Source organism: Dipodomys spectabilis, unplaced genomic scaffold (genome assembly GCF_019054845.1).
Source record: "Dipodomys spectabilis isolate Male_0828 unplaced genomic scaffold, ASM1905484v1 ptg000032l, whole genome shotgun sequence".
NCBI classification, from domain to species: domain Eukaryota; kingdom Metazoa; phylum Chordata; class Mammalia; order Rodentia; family Heteromyidae; genus Dipodomys; species Dipodomys spectabilis.
This window is the reverse complement of record NW_024870709.1, coordinates 10451933-10473792: the sequence shown is the minus strand read 5'-3', so window position 1 is coordinate 10473792 and position 21860 is coordinate 10451933. Positions and strand designations below refer to the sequence as shown.

The 21860-nt window shown below is 34.5% G+C and overlaps 1 protein-coding gene across 1 annotated transcript; it reads left to right on the top strand.

Moving 5' to 3' along the window:
- Positions 1-10096: 10096 nt before the first annotated feature.
- On the top strand, positions 10097-21506 carry Rbm11 (RNA binding motif protein 11). The gene is made up of 5 exons (XM_042677016.1): positions 10097-10192; positions 12876-13038; positions 14569-14641; positions 18780-18876; positions 21219-21506. The coding sequence occupies exons 1-5, from the start codon at positions 10097-10099 to the stop codon at positions 21504-21506; spliced, it is 717 nt and encodes a 238-aa protein (XP_042532950.1).
- Positions 21507-21860: the final 354 nt, after the last annotated feature.

The window sequence follows — 21860 nt, the reverse complement described above, 5'->3', positions numbered from 1 at the left end:
AAAATAAGAATATAAGAGATTTGAAACAAGCAGAAGCTTGACTTGTGGCCTGCTAGGGCCTTGATCTCCTGTGCATTTGCCATCACTCTGAGAGCAACCCTATCCAGCCTGCTGGAAGATGAGAGACTGGTATGAAAGAGCCTAAACTGGGGTTGTTGCTAGTCAGCCAAGCTACCTGCTAGCTAGTCAACAGCAGGGGCTGCTAGTGAACCCAACAAAAGCAGCAGTGCTCCTTATACAAATCCCTCATGAATCCACAAATAGGAGCAGTAAGGCTTCACATCAAATACCAAAAGGATTACTTTTCATTTTTCTTTTCTTTTGCTTTTTTATTGTAATATTTTACTTTTTATTTCTTTTTGTATATATTTTTATTGTAAAAATACAGAGGGGTTACAGTTACATGAGTAAGGTAATGAGTACATTTCCTATTGAGCATGGTCACCTCCTCCTTTGTTTTTCCCCTACCATGCCTTCGCTCCCCACTTCCCCAATTCCTCCCTCCCCCCCCCCCAAGTTGTAAAGTTCATTTTCAACATAGTGTCTTGTACATCACATTGTTACAATGGGTCAATCTATATCTTTATTTCAGGATTTTGTTATTTCCCTTCCCCTCCCCAAATTAGAAAAAAATGTGTATACAAGATGCAGGACACAGGAATCAAATACAGTGCAAACAGGGGTTATATATTAAGTAGAAAGAATAAAACTGAAAGCTATCAAGCACTACAAAAAGTTAAACTAATGTAGTTGTTACACATGTACAGACTATTAAATTGATTTAATTCTGCTAGATTTTAAGAGTAGAGAGAAAAATAAAAATTTCAGTGTAAAGGAATCCTTGTAAAAATTATCCTTCAAAGAAGAAAGAACTTAAAATATTTCTAAACTAATTAGAGCTGAAAAATTATTCCCACCAGATCTACTTCATATGAAATACTAGTAAGAGTCTGCAGGTTGAGATGAAAACACTAAACTGTAGTGAAGTCATATAAAAATACAAAGTCTCTGGTAAAGATTTTTTATGCAGTTAAAGTTCAGTTCTGAAACAAGGACAAGATGACCCATTGCAGCAATGAGACTCACAGACACTGTGTTGGAAATTAATTTTACAACTTAGGGTGGGGGGGGAGTAGGGAAGGTGGGGAGAGAAGGGATGGTAGGAGCAAAACAAAGGAGGGAGAAACAATGTTGGACAAGAAATGTACTCCTTTCCTTACTTGTGTAACTCTAACCCCTCTGTACAGCATCTTTACAATAAAATAAAATTTTAAGAAATAAAACACTAAATAAAATATTTTTTATGTTCTGGTTTCTGTAAACAACTAAGTACACTGAATAAAACATGCAGAAAATAAAAGTTTCAACATTGGAAACTTTCTCCTCTGGAAAAAGAGAAAAGAAAATAAAATACTTAAGCCCTATTTTCTAAGAGGTTTCTGGTAGATGTAGTTTCTAGAGTATAGTACAAGAAAGGGTAAAACTATCGAAAACATAGCTCATTTTGCCACATTAAGCCAGAAAAATTGAGGTTTGGGAAAGCTCAAATAACTGGAATTTGAATAGTCAAATCCTAGAGAGGAAGACACTGTGCAGAAGATCTTAGAAACCTACAGAGCAGTTTCCTTATGTCTACTGCTTTATATATACCAATGCAAACAGAAGCCACAGAAGCTGGAAGCTGATCTATTCTAGAAGTCATACAGATAAGAAGATATTAAAGGGTACAAATAAAGACAAAGAGAAAAAGGTTACAGACACATATCTTACATGCACTTTGTGATAATGTTAATATCATAGTCATATGTTATTTATCTGTGCTTTGGGTGCATTCTCTTCATTATGTTAATATTTCCTTACATTTGTGGATATAAAATTTTCATTCATTCGAGTTATAATAAGTCAAATAATTTAATTAAAATAAAAATATCAAACTAATAACAGCAAAAAGCTGTTTTGATCTAAACTAGATTTTTAAAAAGTGTTAATGTCTTATTTGAAAATAGGACTGATAGAAGTTCTGGGAATGAGGTTTAATGACTCTGATGTGATTAGAAATTCAGGTGCAGATAGATAATATGGGATCTGATTGCCTACTATGTAGGAAGAGTGTGAGACTGCCAGTAATCTCAAAAGAGTTCACTCTGGGAAAGAATGCTGACAGCAATGCCAGGTTTCAAATTACAGAAGCAATAAGGTAAAAAATTAAATTAATGTTCAAGACAAGTGAAGAGAGTTAAGAATAAGTGTTCTATGTTGTCCAGCTGGGTCTCCACAATGTATTTCCATTATAATTTACCATAGTGTGAAATACATCAGGAAAATTAAAACCATCTTGAGATGTGGACAGTGCCTGGGACATGGGCAGCTCAGGCCCCTCCCCAACTTCTTTAGTGACTCTAAGAATATTATCTCACCCTTCCGCTCTGAGCTACAGTTTCCTAATTTTTTAAATATTATTTCATTATCTCCTTTTTTATATAAATAACCATAGCTGTACATGTTTATGTGTTTCTGTGTCATGTTTCAACAGTATATAATGATCATACTAGAAGAATTCACATATCCATCATCTCAATTTAATTATCATTACTTTGTGATGGCAACCGTCAAGATTCTTTTCTCTATATTCAGTGAAATGTACATCATTATTACATATTGTCATCTTAAACATCTACTAGAATAATTAACCAGACTGTTTTCTCTTGAACTATAACATTGTACTTGTCTGCCAGTCTCCCAACTTTCCTTGGCTCCTTTGTTCTTCCAAATTTTTGCCAATCACTCTTCCTTCTTATCTGCAATATCACACAGTATTTGGCTTTCTGTGATTGGCTAATTATACTTAAAATTATGATTTCCTCATCTTTTAATAGAAGGCTTTAAACAGTCCCTGCTACAATAATTCTCTTTGATTTCAAACACATGTTCACTGATGGTAAACTGCTAAAAACAAGTTATTTTGTTTTGCGACTTTCAGTTTTGAGCAAACCAAAAACAGAGGGTCCTCAGGGCATTCCACCTCACGCTAGTTAGAACAGCCATTATCAATAAGATAACCACAGACGCTGTCAAGGATGCTGACAAACGGGAACCCTAATACACTATTGGGGGAAATGTAAACTTGTTTTACCACTATGGAAAGCAGTGTGGAGGTTCCTCAAAAAGTAAACATAGAAACTACTCCTAAGATGCAACTCCTGAGAAAATGTGTGTGTGTGTATGTGTGTGTGTGTTTATGAACCAGAATACAATAAAGCCACTAGCACAACCATGTTTATTGCAGTGTTCACCATAACCAAAGTATGGAATCAGCCCAGATGCCACTCAATTGATGAGTGGATCAAGAAAATGTGGTATTTATATATGCAATAGAATTTTATTCATCCAATAATAACAATGGTATTAGGCCATTTGTAAAGTTATAGGAAGACTTGGAAAAAAATATGTTAAGTGAAGTAAGTCAGGCTTACAAAGGATCCATGCTTTTCTTTGCATGTGGAAGCTTGATTTAGCTTACAAATTCATAAGTAAATGCAATGGGAAGTATTCAGTTAGTATAGATGTATTAATGGAAATATGTTAGATTAAATAGTCTAAGTGCTTAGAAAGCCAAAATCAGAGCTCAGCAAAACAAAACAAAAAAAAAAAAACAAGAAGCAAGTCCTCAAAACAGGAGAGATGGGGTCAAGAGGAAAGTAATGGACAAATGAAGAGGAGAAAGGGGGTGGGGGGAAATGCAGCCAAGAATCCAATGTATATCCTACATGGACGACAATGTTATAAAAGATGACATTAATATAGGTATATTCTATTCACAAATTATTTTAAGTGGAAATTCCTTTAAACAACTTCCTAAAGATACTCATAATAATAACAAAATAATAAATAATGGAGGAAGAGGAGAGAAGATGCTTTCCATAGTGGGAGGAGGAGGAGGAGGCGGAATCAGGAGAAGGAGAAATCATGAAATCAACAAGACTTGAAAGAAAAGGGATATATAATGTGTAAGAAAAAATACATGTTAAAAAGTGAAAACAAAGAAGGTATTGATTCTCACATACATCCCGATAATATCTGTAAATGACACTCTTATTCCCAAAAGTAAGCATAAAATTTCCTTCCTTTTCCCCATTTTTGAAAACAACATGGTTTGTTAATAACAATATCAATAATAATAATAACTGATGATTATTTAGAAATTACTCTATACCAAGTTTTATGCTATTTTATATTACCTTTCCCTTCCATTGTTTTGTATATGATAGTTGGATACCAAAAGTCTCCAAGATATATAATCCAGTATGGCAAGCTTCAGGACCCAAATTCACCCCCAGTACCGCCAAAAAGAAAAAGAAAACCAAAAGCAAATAAAAAGTACATTGTTATTGCTATCAAAAGACATAGGCAACAAGGAGTATCTGATTAAAATATAAGATGTATGAGCATCATATTTATGGGCTAAGGTATATAAATATTTGAGCACCATAAATAAGTCCCTATCAGATCAGTAGCTAATTTGCTTATTTGTGAATAGTAAAAATAAAGACCCTTTAGAGAACAGAATCACAGACACAAAGCAATTTACTCACTTCCAAAATGGAGGTTTGTTTGATATTACAGCTGGTTAAAACATAAAACTATAGAAATAAGTTTAAAGTCTGTGCAGGCTAGTGACACAATCAGTAAGACAAACAAAAATATTATTCCAAGCACAAATAGATTTTGTGCCTGCTATGTAGTTACTCCAACAAATTGAACCGTGTCTCCAACCAAAGACAAAAAAATGATTTTAACTCTTATTCTCAAACAATCAAAGCACATTTAGAAAATACACAGACTTAACATGTCATAAGAAATCAAGATACTTAACCAGTAAAAGTTTCATTGATGGGAATATGTGGAAAATGTTTGAGAACAAATCTGACTACCTAAGCAAATTAAAGTAGCCATTAACAAGTCTTAGAACCAGGAATTGTTCAGCAGTGGCTTAAAAAATATCTCATTACCTTATCTAGAAAGCTGACTGGGAAATGTGTTTAGAATATAGTTGACTTGGCCAATTCCCAATGATCCTGATTTAGAAGACAACTTTGTATTTTTCCATGGGTAACCCTCTGAAACAAGTATTGCATGAAAAATGAATAGAAAGGACCTACATCCGGAATTGTCTAAAGAATGAAAACAAAGTGACATGGAGAAAACAGAGTAGATTATTCTAATGTGATTGATATGGCTTTATAATTGGCCAAATAGCATATTGATGTTATCTCCTCTGAACTTCCCAATACAATGATATAGTACTCCCACTATTATTTCCATTTTGAAGTGAGGAAACTGAGGTTCATTTCAGTTGTGTTACCTAGTTACAAGGTTAAGTAAGTTGGCCCCAGAGCACAAGTTGTTGGACATGAAACAAGTGTTGTATTTTTCAAATTCCATGTTCTTTTAGGTCACCCTTGTATTTAAGAGATCACTATATTAATTAATGCTGTTTGTAGTTAACCTAGTTTAAGTAAGTCACTATAAATAAAGTACTATTGAAAATAGATTGATAAAATCAATTTAGACAAATATAAGTATTTTGTTGAGAGGGTAGGCTCAGAATATCAAGAGTTTGGGAAAGACCATGGCCCTCTAAACAGAGTACTAAAATTGTATGGCTTTGTATACTGCTTCTACTCAAAATGTGGCTAAATAGAACTTCATGACTTATCTCCAGTTAAGCATAACAATTTGCTTGAAGCAAGAGTCCTAGGTATTCTAGCACAGTTATATGGTTACAGAAAAATGTATCCAAATGCCTATATTCCACTTTTGTCAACTGTGAAGTAAGAAAGCTAGAAAATATAGATTTAACACTTTTACAAAATTATGGAATACAGTGGCTGGTAAACTAAGTTTCTTTGAGACAAATATGGTTAGGAATCTAAGAATAGCTCTTTGATTTTTAAATGATTGGAAAAAATTCAAAATGATAGTGTATAAACATGCAAATTACATCTAAATTCAAAATTTCTGTGGTTTCAAATTGAAGTGCTAAAAAATATTACACATCACACAAATATGTATTCAAAAACTTTAAAAAAGTAAAATGTAAATTATAAACTGTACAGAACTGTGTGAATTATGTAAAATTATCTAATTATTATCCAAATAAAATTATGACAAATAATATTAATTACTAATTGACTTTAAAAGTGTTTTCCTTGCATGAACATTTAGGAACTGTTTGAGACACATTTGAAACATAAAGAAAATCACCTGCTCCATGGAATACTAATCATTTTGAATTTAAAATTTACTGCTGTATTTATTATAATAAAATATTTCTGCTTGCTCGACCATAACCAACAAGTAATTCTAATTTAATGGCAGTACGAGTCGTTCTGCTTTATTATACTATGAAGTAGTAAATGATATTACTAAAATTATTGTTGTAAGTCAGAAAACAAAAGACTAAAGTTCTACCTCATTAACATAAACTTGCTTTAGTTTAAATTATTAGAAATATTGGAGTCTATCTTTATTTTTACTTTGCAATGAATAATTTACCCATTAGAAATGCTCCTCAAAATAATGCTATTTGAACAAACAAAAGTGAAGCAAACATTTATTAAGTCATGACAATTCAAACCTGAATTAATTTCTCTACTACTGAATTATTGTTTCTCATATTTCTTATTTAAATTCTTCTTAAAAGGTATACTAGCTAGTAATTGTCTGAAAAATAAGTATACTATAGAACTTCAATTTACCAAACACACATACATACACACACACACATTTATACATACAATTCTCCTTAGGAATCTAGCTTCACATAAATAAGGCCAGAATCACAGTATAAGATATACAATGATATTACAAAATAACATTCTTTTTCTAGAATATAAACTATACTAATTATTTTATTGTATAATTTTAGAGATAGATTATTATTCAATATCTTACCAGATCTTACACAGCACATCAAACACAGAAAAACGTATATTCTCATTTGGAATCAAAAACAGTTAAAGCAGCACTTGAGATTCACCAAAAAAGAAATTCTGTAATTGATTAAAGTTTCTCTTTGATAGGAGTGGCACAGTCTGGCCAGTTTTCCCATAAAAATGACTTTTGCTCCTCCCTCTGTTGAAAAAGGTGAGGTAAGTTCATTTGTTTTTGTTTTCTTTTTCCCCCAATCTGGCTTGTGATCATGAGAAGGATTTTTAAGTCAAAAATCATAATAAGTCACACACAAATGTTCAACTGTACAAGTTGACTTTAAGGGACTGAGAAAACTAATTATGTGTTTCCTTATTCCTTTTAGCCTCAGGATTTCAGAAGTGGTCTGGAAGAATATGTTTGTGGAAGACCAGAAAATAATGTGTTGTTAGAAAATGCTGAAAATGGAAAGAGTCAGAAAAAGTTGGTTTTCTGCCCATTTTGATTACAACTTGTCTTCATGGACCATAAAACCAATAATGAAATCCATACCCCTTGAAACTGTCAAGTGTAAATTATGGGCTTTTCATATCTACAGCACAGAGGCTATTTTAAAAGTTAAACATTAGCTGTTTTATATAGTTAAATTTTTTTTAAAAAGAACAATTTTTGTTTTAATTGTGACAATCATTTTAAAAAATACTAGTTTTCTTTTTTATACTTACTTATTTTTAAATTTTCTTATTTTCCCAGCAATGCACTTCAGAAATCAAGGAAAAGTGTGCAATGTTTTAAGTACATAGATTACAAGTTCTAAAACTAAGTTTGTTTTTTAAAAACTTTATGACTCTGTAAAGTTCCAAGGACATAGTTAGAACAGTGTTTAATTTGTATCAGAGATCAGGAAAATTAATCTTAGGTCTGGTGATATTTTCCAGAAACCCACAAACAAATAATATACTTATTTTTAATCATAAAAATTTAAACTCCCAATGAATTTTCATCATCACTTTGATGTTTATTCTCTAGGAGTTTTGTGAAAGGTTTAATTTTTAAAGGGTCCATGCAATCATTTCTTTGTGAACATATAACCTAGACCATTCTAAACACTGTGCTATAATAACTGCACATCCTCAATAAAGAATATCCATCATTTCAGAAGGGAGATCGAATGGTAATATGACTTCAGTATATTATTTTCATCTTTGCAACTCTCAACAGCTCACAGGAATGTGGCATTTCCGATAATAAAATACCTAGCCGTGTTTCACAGTGTAAAATTATATACATGCATTATTTCATGCTATTGTAAGTGGGAGGATGTTAGAATTGTTGTCTATTCCAATAAGTAACAAAATAAAAGGAGGTGACAATATAAAATGCCAAGAGTTTAATATACTAAAAGACATTATTGATTTATATACTCATCTAGTCCTATTTGGAGATTTAAAAAATGATTTTAAGAGGTATATCAACACATGTGCAATGTAAACTGTCACACATATGTATTGATGATGTTGATAATTAAAGTGATGATGATGATGAAAATGTAAGATTGATGGAGTTTATCTACCACATATGCCTCTGAGAACTACTGATAAGTTGAATAATGTGTATTTAGATGGGTGTGCCACTGTTGATCAGAATATTTTGATACAATTTTTTATTTATTTTGCCTTATTTAGGTAAAAAATCAGTAGTAATTCCACTCTTTGATTCATTAATTCAAAATTCAAACTACTTTCCACAGAAGCTGAAATCCTTACATCTAATAATAAACCACATGTGCCCAAAGTTATAAAATCAAGGACGCTCATTCCAAGAAGTTTTTCCAATAGACAAAATTTGAAAATATAAATGTTTAACAGTGAAAAGTAAATATAATTATGTAGAGATTAGCAGTATATAATAGTGAGGAGACATGAATATAGAAAATCATCATTTTAGTTTCAAGGGGAAAAGTCCAAATGCATTCCAAAACGGCAAATGCAGTACGATTTTTAAAATACATTACATCTATAATTGTATTGCTCAAAGTCTAGGTTTTTCTTTAAATTATTGTGACTATGATAGTTTTGTTGGTAATTGACACTATATAGATTGCTTCCCAGGACAAAGAATCACTCAGAAAATATACATTAAATAATTATATTTAGTAAGATTAGTCCTATTCATTCCTTAAGAAAATTAACTTAATTACACAGAACAGATGATTTTCCAAGGACATCAATCTAAGTAATAGGCGAATTAAACAGAAATTAGGGTTCCCTAAAATGCATCCTCTCCTTTATAAACGATGATTTTTTTCTCCACAACCAGGTAAAAATATACATTCTCAATTAAAAGAATTTTTCTACCACTAAAGCCTAAACAGTGTGTTCATTACTGAAATTTTAATTTCAGCATCCTATGTAGGCAGTTCGAAGGTTTCTTTGGAATCCACTGTTCTTCAAGTCCAACAGGCTTTCTTGAGGGCAACTAAAATTTTTACTGTCATTTTCAAGGGTTCTTTGCGGACCGATTCTAAGGAAAATAAACTTTAAGACCAGTTTCTCTAAAATTAACCTTATTAACATTTATTCCTTCAAATATTATTCTGTAAATCATTTTTAAATATCATTTTTATTGTAAAGATACTGTACAAAGGGGTTAGTTACATGAGTCAGGTAAAGAGTCCATTTTCTCCTTTGTTTTTCCCCTATTAATCCTCCTGCCCCAAGGATGTGCTTGCTGATTCTTAAGAGAGCAATTAATCTATTCTCATTGGTCTAGAAACTTATGTGGCAAAGTTACTAGATCTTAAATCTCTACTTCACTTAAACTGTTAGCTAAACGGGTCCAAAACAGTAAAAGCAGAGAGGAAACACAGAACAGAGAACAGTAAAAGCAGAGAGGAAACACAGAACAGAGAACACTCCTACAGACAAAATGGAAAAGCTTGAGCTTTAAACTTGCTTACCCCTCTCCCGGGCGGATCCGGGGCGGGGCAGCAGGGCAGCTGGGCGGTTCCCACGGGCGGGGTGGGCGTGGCCACGCCGCTTCGCCACGCCCACCTCGCCTGACCTCCCGGCGCCGGCCCCGCCTCGCTCCCACCAGCAGCGCTGTCAAACAGGAGCGAGGGGCGTGGTCTTGGTTCCTCCTCCATCCTGGGGCGAAGACCGGAGGGATGTTCCCGGCTCAGGAGGAGGCCGACAGGACCGTGTTTGTGGGAAATTTAGAGGCTCGGGTGCGAGAAGAGATTCTTTACGAGCTATTCCTTCAGGTACCCTCCGCGGGATGGGGCTGCGGACCCGCGGACGCCCAGCCGGAGGGCGGGGCGCCCTGGACCACCGGGAGGGAGGGGCCTATCCCTGCGCTCTCGGCCAGGTGCCTGGCTTTCCCGTCCATCACCGGGGGACACCTGTCTCCCGGAGCAGCCCGGGAAGGGCGTGGCTTGCTGTGCGCTCCATTCCCACTGCGGGGTTCTGGGGGGTGGCAGTGTGGGGCCTCCTCCTCCTCCCCTCAACCTCCAGCCCTGAGTAAGGGTTTCTCAGAGTTACCTGGGCCTTGGATGTGCAGGAGCAAGCCTCAAAAACGCCCTGTCCCTGTCTAGCCCCAGGTAATAAAGCACCTTTATGTCCCACATTCTGCTTTAAAAACGTCTCTTGTACATTTCTCATCCGTCCCTCCCCCAGTCCCTCCCCGCAGATGTCCTTTCATGCAAAGAGGATTTTTATTCCACATGACAAACAGCATTTGAAATGAGGGTGCAACGATTCCACTGTCACCCATGGATTCCCTGTCCTCGGCTCTTTTATTTCCTATCATGAGGACCTTCTGAAAGTTTTGGGGGCTTGTAGCTCCTGCATTATGCCTGTGTCTTGTAAGCACACTCCGGTGTGCCAGTCAAACAACTTGCTAAAAATAATAGCTACATTCAGGCATCAGAATGAGTGATGTTTAATCATTCAGAATTATTAGGCACACTTGAAGGTGCTTACAAATTTAAGAGCTACCCCTTGGAAACTTGGCACATTAGGATAATGTACACCGAGGAGTACATAATATAGAAAAGTGGCTTCTGTGGTCAGTTCAACAGCATGACTTTGATCCTAAGTGAATATTTCAGTGTTTCAGTACCATCATATGACTAATGGGTGTCTACAATATGATGCAATTGTGAGGAATTGATAAACTAACCTTGTAAAGCAGCTGAAGCAGCTGCAGCTGGCAGTTACCATTTACTACTGCTATTACTAATAGTAAGATTATTAATATTGCTAATAGTAAGATTGTTGCTATTGAAAATAATGCTAACATCAAAAGAAATCAAGAGCGACTTCCCCTCTAAAACAACACGGAAAATTCCACGAGAGACAATAGCAGAGCTGAATTTCCAAAATTAAGTAAGTGGTAGAAGGGATTCTTTTTTTACACTTATCTTTGAGACAGCCTTTATTTCAGTTATGCATTGTGTGAAGTATTTTTTTAAAAACTCAGAATCAGCAAAATCAGCAAAACCCAGAATATTTGGAGTTACCAAACTGTTCTTCATTTTGAGTCTAAAATATTTCAAAATTACTCAATCATTGATACACCTAAAAGATGTTGACTCTTTAAAAAAATCTTCTTAAATCCTAAAAGTTGGGTTAATAATTAATTTAAATTTTTAAGAGCTTGAAGAGTTTAAAATGTTTCAGCAAGTCTAACTTTATGAAAATCCAAATTACTTAGACATATTTTGTCTCTTTATGCTTCCATGCACTAAATATCATTAGTAGCAAAGTAAAAATTGTAAAAAAAAATAACAGAAATTTCCTTTTATTAGTAAATAATACTGATTATTTTCAAATTACTACCTACCATTTCAGTTGAGAGGAATCAATATATCATTATATTTTTAGCTAAGAAAGACTAAGTAGATATATAGAGAGTAAAGATGGTAATTTAATTCCAAATAAATTAAGTTTGAAGTACTGTTACAGAGTAGTTTCTAGGAAGCTGTCTCCATGAAAGAAGTATGAGAAACAGATTTTCTTTTTTTGGTAAGGACCAAAAGACCAGCTAGTTCCTGGGACAGGAAGGTAATACAAAGTTAAAGACTGAATCCAAGATATAGAATAATTTGGGGATCCCAAGATACAGAATTAGTTAGGGATGGTCATTAGGACTTTTCTAAAAATTAAAAGCAAATTTTATATATTTACACTACAAAAAGTACAATCTTTAAATATACACATCATTAGGTCCTTTGATTTTATGATTATTTCTTGTAGTAATGATTGATTGCGTAGGTCTTATAATTTTTTTCTCAGTTATAGTTATCACATTGCTTTACTACTCTCCATTATTTATAACAGGTTTTCTATTGATAGAATCCAAACATTTCTATTTATGGTATTTTATTCCAATTTTCAGAATATATCATGGAATAATATCTCCAAGTTTCCTTATTTAAAGCATTTCTTAATTTTTCACTCTTAAATAATTATACTTACTGTTTCAAGGTCTTAAGTATGTAAATTTCTCCTTTGAGAGGTTATTGCCAAATAGTGTTACTAAATCAAAATACATGATAAATTTTGCTTCTTTTGTCAATATTTTCAGTTTCATGATGTTGCGTCATTGCAGTTTGCATTAAATGATAAGACAGGTAGAAGCAAATTACTTCACTCTTAGAATCTCTCTAAAATGGTTTGTGAAATCTAAAAACAAAAAAAAAGAATGGTCTTTCTTTCTTTTGTATTTGGGACTATTTGATTTTCCTTTTCTATGAATTTTTGTGTTAGCCAGAATATATTTAAAATATTTACATTTATGAACAAGATGTATTATTTGCCTAGCTATGTAAGCCTATTGCTAACAGATTTCCTTTTTCTTCAAAAGTGAACTTACTTAGTATATCTGACTGTAAGAAAAAAAATCTTTGGATTTATGAGAAAATAACATTGTTAAGTTTCTTATAGGCTGGACCACTAACCAAAGTGACCATATGCAAAGACAGAGAAGGAAAGCCAAAGTCCTTTGGATTTGTCTGCTTTAAACATCCAGAATCAGTGTCATATGCCATCGCTTTGCTAAATGGAATTCGTTTATATGGAAGACCAATTAATGTACAGTATCGATTTGGTAGGTCCTCTCACTGAGGAGTTTTTAATGTCTGCTTTGAGGTTGCTATTCTTGTCCAGTGTACAAGCATTTTATTTGCCATATAATGTTAAGACAATAACATTTTCTCAGAATAATTATCTAACACATATGATTCATTAGTATTATCCATTACATTGCCAAACCTATAGCATTTCTTCTATGTTAAAATTTTAAATATTCTCTTTTAGAAGCAGCCAGCAAATAGCTCTGATAAGCACTATTTACTCATAGATTGAACACATCTGCATGAACTGAGCACACATCACTGTAGCAAAACATAACTTTCTCAAGTGTCCTGTCACAGTTCAGATTGGATACCAAATGGCTACTTCTTGGTGGATGAATCTTCCAGCTTATTTTTCCCTTGGGGAAGTATCTTGGGGAACATGTTTCCAGAGGCTGGTTCTAGGGCCCTGTAAAAGCAAAGTAGGTGAAGATGAGCCATACTAGGGGTGGAAGAAAGCTTTTTAGTATGAATATAGCCTAAGCTCCAAATGCCTTGTCCTATATCCAGGCCAGCAACTGGTCATCTACAATGAGGAACTCAAAAGCTGTTATACTATTACTATAGCACTTTCAGGTTTCAGGAGCCTGATACAGGCTGTCAGAATAATTCTGCTCATGGTTATGTTGCCTCCCTTAAATGATTCTGTCTCCTCTGGGTGATGGTGGTGTTCTTGTTGTAGCTGCTATTCCTCTGGTTCTACTAAAAACAAATAAGAACAACAAATGCAATGTCTTCCTGTGTTTGACTAGATTTGTTTATTTATTTATTTTACAGCATGGATATCTCATGCCCTTTGTGCTGCCCAATTAATTCACACACGCCAGCAGCATAAATGAGGGCATACTATGTTCTGGTACATGTTGTTTAAAGTTGAATTGAGTTTTATTTCTATGAAGATTAGATAATTTGGTTGTTTAAAGTTGAATTGAGTTTTATTTCTATGAAGATTAGATAATTTGTATCTTATGCAATGTTAATAACATTTTAAATTTGGAAGGAAACAACATCCTCAAAACATCATAACTCCCTTTCAGTGTAACTCTAAGAAATAGCCAATGTTTTAGATAAATGTTGATTATAACATATTCACTTATACAAATGTACCTCTAAGTCATTTATACAAATGTATTTATACAATGTATATATACATTCATTTAAACAAATGTATCTAAGTCATTTTTATAAATAAAAATACAAATGACTTATAGATAAGATATATGTGCTTATGTCTTATATTTTATATGAAATTTTCTTTCAGTTACATGTCCTCAAATATATGGTGTTTAATCAGGCCTGTTTTGTTTTGAAACATTTTTGAGACATATCCAATTATTGTAACTCAGACTGGCTTTAAACTCTATCCACACCTTAGTCTCCTGAGCGATGAAAGTAAAGGTGTTTACAGCATGGCCAGTGTTAGCTATCAGATCAATTAATGACTTAATAATAAAACTCCAAATTAAATTACTAATTCATGTATCGCCATTCTCTTTCCTTTAAAGGGAGTTCTCGATGTTCTGAGCCAGCTACCCAAAATTTTGAGAACTGTGTTAAGATAAATTCACAGAGCTACAGGTAATCAAAAATATTTTTTTCATAAAGGTAAAACAAATATTCTTATAACAAGATTAAAGGTAGGTTGTAAATTAATATGTACTAAGAACAGTTTTAACATATTCTAGGCTATTATAAAACCTCATATTTAGACCCAGATTAAAATAATTTTCTCAATCTGTGAATACTGAGATATGTTTTTATTTGAAATTCAGCCTTAATATTTTCAGTAGCAAGTAGTTGAGGTTTACATTTGTGGTATTCTTTTTTGTGTGTGCATGAGTGTGTGTGTGTGTGTGTGTGTGTGTGTGTGTGTGTGTGTGTATGTGTGTTAGTCCTGGGGCTTGAACTCAGGGCTTGAGCACTGTCCTTGAGCTTTTTTCATTCAAGTCTAGAGCTTTATTACTTGAACTACAGCTTCATTTCTGGCTCCTTTTTCTTTGGTAGTCAACTAGGATAAGTCTCATGGACTTTAATGCCCAGACTGGCTTTAAACCAAGATCTTCAGATCTCAGCCTCCTGAGTAGCTAGGATTGCATTATGAGCCACTGTGTGCCAAACTCCATTGTTTGTATTCTTTATAGTTGCTGCTATGCTTTTATAACTGTAAAATCATTTAAGCATACAGATTCTTGCTATGATGGCTACAAGCTACTGTTATTCATATTTTATATGTCAGTGAGTACAGACACAAAGTCTAACCATTTCTCAAGGTCACAAAGAAAATAAAGTGCTGGCCTTGAAACTAATTTTCCACATGAGGCCATTCAGTTATTTACTAAATATGGAACTGTGTTGATTTTTAAATATTCTAGAATTGTGTATAGCTTTTAAATATTCTAGAATTGTGTATAGCTTTATAGCAATGATAACTCTAGATTATTTGGTAGTCTACTCTAGAGATAGAACAAAAAGACATCTACACTATGTAAATATGCCAAAATACACATGATTAAAAGATACAATTAAAAGAGTGAAAATGTAACAGCAAATAAATTGTATAAGTTCACACACAGGATAGTGTGCAAATCAATAGAAGGGGTAAGAAACAACCCTGTGGACATTAGGATACACAGGCCTTGTTTCTCTGCTCCTGTCAGCCTTTCCAGCTATATTGTGGTAATGACGAGAAAATACAAGATCTGAGCAACAGTGTCTATTCAGAGAAAATATTCCTGGAGTTGTGGTCTCTTAAAGAAATGTGAGGAGAAAAACACTTAAGCATAGAAGGAACTTGGTGTTCTAGGTTCTTAGGCAGAGTGAAGGAAAGAACAAAAGCTTAACTTTTTAACCCAGCAGTCACAAGATCCAATCCACTGAGTTGATAGCTGTTTCTCTTTACCATGTTTTGCACGATCATAACTTATTCACTATCTATATTTTATTTATAGTCACTCTTACCTTCCTTTTGCAATTTCATTACATCCCTAACATAGCTTCATCACTACATCATAAACAAGATTACTTACAGTCTGTACCAGGCATTTTATGAGCCTCTTCCATCTTATTTGTTATTTTATCATCTGTTTCAGAACACCATATTCTTAAAAAAGAAAACAACTACTAATAGCTGAATGGTCTCTCCTTGCTTATTCTGTTATCTTTGTGAGGCATTGGAGAGTCACCCCTTGGAAATGGTAACGACCCCAGATTATCTTTAAAAGTATTGCACTTCAAATGAAGCACAGTATACTCCCCATCTTCCTTCTTCCTACCATGGCTATATTAGCAAAACCAGAAGTTAAGAAAGTTGGTCTTAAATGGCTTGAATGCAATTTCTGCCTCTGCTTCTTCATGAATGATTGATCCTGGATGTGACTTCACTTCTCCCTACCTTAAAATGGAACACCTGGAAAAATATTATTCTGCTAATGTTAAAATAAAGACAAATACTTAAAATACTGGAATAAAGTACTTAGCAAGTGTAAACAAAAAGGAATTCACTACGCTAATAGGGGAAGGATATGGACTTACATACCTATGGAGTCATTTCTATGCTGTAAGAGCTTCTCCTTCTGGATTTTAGCATCCCATAGGAAAAGATATTTCATGTTCCTCAATATTCAGAAGGAACACAGTCATAGCAAGAGTGGAGTAAAGACGCCTTACGGCCAAAAAACAAGTCTAAATAGACATAAGAAGATTGAAGTAAAACTCTTGTATTTTCTACTGTGTTTTGCTGCATAGTTTATATATCACCATGATTCTAAGATAGAAGATCAGATTCTTGTGCATATTCCATGCATTTTCGAGGGTACTACATGTAATTGGTAGTACTTTCTTCTTCTGATATTTATTATATTATGAAGATACTATGAAAATAGGTTATCATGGGTGATATGCAGAGGAAAATGGTGCCCATAAAATCTCTTAGTCTCTCACTCATTTTCCTAATAAATGAGTTCTTGTGCTTTTATTGCTTCTCATACCTTTTGCTTTTAATGAATAATATTTTAGTAACACTGGTTTATTATGGCTGTTATCACATAAAAATAAGATACTTAAACAACAGAAATTTGTTATCTCACAATTTGGGGGACCAAGATCAAGATGTCTGTAGGACTGACTGATGTGTTGTAAGGAAGGATCTGTTGCATGTATTTCCCATAGTTTTTGGCTGTTTGATGGCAGTATTTGGAACCCCGTGGATTATGGTAGTTTACCCAGATTTCTGCCTTTACTTTTGTAGTGTCATATGTGAATTTATCTCCAAATTTTCTGCTCATAATTTTATCAGCTATGTAGAATTGTGGATCTATCTTTTTTCAATGTGACCCCTTCTTAACTGTCTCTTCAATGGCCCTCTCTCCAAGTCTGATCATAGTCTGAGGTAGTGGTGCTTTGGATGCAACGAGTATATTTGGGAGAATTAGTTTATCAACACAAAACAGTTTTAATTTATATATGATTCTCTTATGACATCAATCATGAAAGTCACATAGAAACAATAGATGACTTAGAGAATCAACAGCTGTTTTTGGTTTTATTTTGTTTTTTTGTTTTTTTGTCGGCCGTGGGGCTTGAACTCTGGGCCTGGGCGCTGTCCCTCAGCTCTTCAGCTCAAGGCGAGCGCTCTACCACTTGAGCTACAGCGCCACTTCCGGTTTTCTGGTGGTTTATTGGAGATAGGAGTCTCACGGTCTCTCCTGCCCGGGCTGGCTTTGAACCGCGATCCTCAGATCTCAGCCTCCTGAGTAGCTAGGATTACAGGCGTGAGCCACCAGCGCCCGGCTCAACAGCTGTTTTTGTAACAAGCCTAGTCTTACCTCCTCTGTCTCTGAATCATATCTTCCCCATTGTAAGACTGCTCTTCTGCTTTCATCTTATTTCTTTAGAATCATAGCCCCCATACAACATACATGTACCCATATACATTCTGCCTTCCGTGGACCCATCTCCTGTCTAGCCTACTATGTTTGTCCCCTGCCTTTCACTGATGAACTTTTTATCATTCACATTCTTTCTTACCATACACTTCTGAACTCCATTTTTATAATAGCTGCTCTTCTGAAGGTTACAGGAAACTTCTGACCAACAGTGTAATGGCCTAGGTGCTTCTCCAGTTGACACTGATGTCATAATTGACAACTATTTCATCTTTCAGAATGAAGTTCACACTTGCCCTAGCTTCTGGTCTATTCTCAGTCTTTATGATTGACATCTATAGCTATGTATCTGACTCATTCCTTGTATTCTCCTTCCCCCATCTTAATGTCTGCCTTGGCTGTGCTGAGTTCAAATTTCTCCCACAGTATGCTTCTTAAGGTTGTGCAGTAGTAGCATTTCAATTACGAAATCCAGTCGAACAAGTAGATTGTTAAGTCATAGTTACAGAATCCTGTTAGAATTAGTTAGACACTTGTTAGAATCTGTAACATCTCCATAAAGGTCCATTTTAGAAAGTTTGGCACACCCCAATATATAAATGGTATTTTTATTATACTTGCCCAAAATATCAGTTAAATAGTTAAGGTACTCTCAACTATAAATTGATTTTTTTTTTACTTTTTACTATTTGTATAAAGTTGTTGTTTACTCGGTGACTATTACTGATTTGTTCTTATGTTAATATCTAAGTCAAGCTTTCATTGTCTTTTAAGAAAAAAAAAGACATTACCTAGGAATTTTAAATTGTTTTGCTTCTTTTGTTTCTACAAAGGAATGAAGAAATGATGGGAAGATCTTCCTTTCCCATGCAATTTTTTCCAATTAATAATACTGCTTTACCTCAAGAATATGTTTTCTTTCAGAAGATGGTAAGTTTGATGGATATTTTGCTCAGTGTATTCTATTCAAATTCAAATGCTGAAGGCCCTGTAACTTGTTCTTAACAACTGATAATCAAATTTAAACATAGAAAGGGCTCCCAAATCATTCTACTCTAACAATAAATGCCTCAACAAAAATGGAGTAGAGAAGAGTAATGTTACAATTGTCCAAGTGAAATGTGAGTACTTAGTTCTTAATAAATATTTTAAAGCATATTCTTAGGATGAAATAATTGCACTTAGTGTGAAGGATTTTTCTTTTGTTTTGAATTTTGTCAGTTTTTGGGTCTGAACTCTGGTATGCTTCATGTCAAGTCAATGAGCTAAGCCCATGGTCTATAGCCCTGATTTATGATATTTATTTAATTACTGGTTTATTTAATTTTGTATTAGTTTTAGGCTTGAACTCTGGGTCTGGGTCCCTTAGCTTTTCCAGTCTAAGTAGGCACTCTACCACTTATGCTGTAATTCCACTTCTGGCATTTTGTGAAATAATGGAGATACAAGTCTTATAGACATTCTTGCCAAGACTTCTTTTGAACAACAATCTGATCTCAGCCTCCAGAATAGCTAGGATTACAAGTGTGAGCCACTGGCACCTGGCTCTTCCTATGATGTTTTTTTTACTTAGCATTTAATGATGGTGTAGTAGGCACTGTCCTAGATTTTTTTATGAATAAGTTTTTTTTTTTTATTGTGAAAATACAGTACAGAAGGGTTACAATTACATGAGCCAAGGTAATGGATACATTTCTTTTTTTTTTTTTGGGTCCAGTCCTGGGGCCTGAACTCTGGGCCTGGGCGCTGTCCCTTAGCTCTTCAGCTCAAGGCTAGCGCTCTACCACTTGAGCCACAGCGCCACTTCCGGCTTTTTTTTTTTTGCTTATGTGGTGCTGAGGAATCGAACTCAGGGCCTCATGCATGCAAGGCAAGCGCTCTACCACTGAGCCACCTTCCCAGCCCTGGGGTACATTTCTTATCAAGCGTTGTTGCCTCCTCCTTTGTTTTTCCCCTACCATCCCTGCCCTCCCATCTCCATGACTACACTCCCCCCCCCACCTCCACCTCCATCCCCTCTCCCCCGCCTATAGTTGTAAAGTTCATTTTTCTACATAACATCTTGTAAATCTCATTGTTGCAATGGGTCCACCTGTATCCTTATTTAAACAATTTGTTTTTTCCCTTCCCCTCCACAAATTATACCAACATCAAATACAGTGAAAATAGGGCTTATAATAACGTGGGGGAGGGACATACAAAGCAACAAAAAAAAAATCACCTTATAAATATGTTAGAAACAATAGCAAGAAAGAAAAACCACCTTTCATAAAGATTGGGAAGACTTTAGAGAGCTAGATAATTATATCACTACTAAATATTCTTGTGAGGGTTTTTTTTGTTTAGGTTTTTGTGTTTCAGGTTTTTGACTTTTGTTTGTTTGTTTTGGGTTTTATACCCAGAGATTCAGGCTTGCTAGTCAGACACAGTGAGAACTTTACTGAGTCTTAATTATTTTGGGATAAGGGTGTAAGCCCTGGACTTGTTTCTGATAGAAATTTACCTACTCAGAACACTGCAGTAGCTAGGATTTTACCAGTGTACCACCTCATCTAGAGTTAATTTGTTTTTAAATATGGAAGCCTCTCTCTCTAATTCAAAAATGACAACTGTACTGAAAAAAATCATAGGCTTTTAGCTCTAGATGCACCTAAGGATTTTAGTTCATTTTATTAAAACTTAAAATCAATACTTGGCCAAGTTATTGGAAAATGTTCAAGTATATTTGAAATACCCTGTATATGTGGACAATTGGGTTAGCTATAATTTTCTGAAATCCAAATTTAGATCAAACCTTTTCAATGAACATTTAAAATGCAAATTGAGATATTCTGTGAGCAAAAATGCACCTCATCTATTTGAATATATTTTATGTATATCTTGTTAATAATTTTACATTGGAAGCATGTCAAATGGCATTACTTTTGTTTTATTTTTTCTATATATCAGGCCATTTAAATACATTATATTTATTTTTTTTTTAACTTTAGGATATTTAAATACTTTTATACTGTGACTACTACAAGATAGAGCTACGTGTGTGGTTTACATTATGTCTCCTGACAGTGTTAGTCTGTGTTATAATTAGTCCCAAGTATTTATTACCTTATGTTAACAATTTAATTAAACTCCACATATCTTTTATAAAGTCATTGTGTATCTTATGCCAAATGACAGCGTGATTGTCCATGACTATTTGCATATGCTTGTAACATGTTCTTTTTTTTAACCTTTGGAAGTGTTTTGGTGAATGAATGTCTATTTTGTCACAGCAGTGGTACACCCAAAACCCGCCGCCACAGCTTCCTTACTATGAGATGACTGTTTCAGCATCCAACAGCACATCTGGGACTTCCTCACACAACCACCTTCCTGCTGTGGACCCTGGACCCAGCTCCTACGAATGGACACATCAGCAGCCAGGTGACTCCAACCTTTATCAGACGAATAAACGAAAAAGACAGAAGAAAACAAGTGACAGCGACAGTAGTACAGAAAACAACCCAGGAAACAAATATAACCAAAAATTCCGAAAATGTAAGAAGAAGAAAAGATACTAGTATTATCTTCAAGTGAAATTGATCACTGCTCTTAATTCACTTTCCACAAACAAAAATGTATTATACCAACTGACCAATTTCTTGTCTGTCTTGTCTTTTATGAAATGTATAAAATATATGACTGATTTACTAATCAATGTTTGCTTTGAATGACATAAGCCTTTAACATTTAATATACTACTTTTTGTATTTTCCATGCTATCTTTGACCCATTGTTAAACAAACAAAGGCATTTTTTTTGTTTTATTTTAGTTATGAAGAGCCAGGCACCAGTGACTAGTGCCTCTAATTCTAACTACTCAGGTGGCTGATGATCATGGCTCAGAGCCAGCCCAGGCAGGAAAGTCTGCCAGA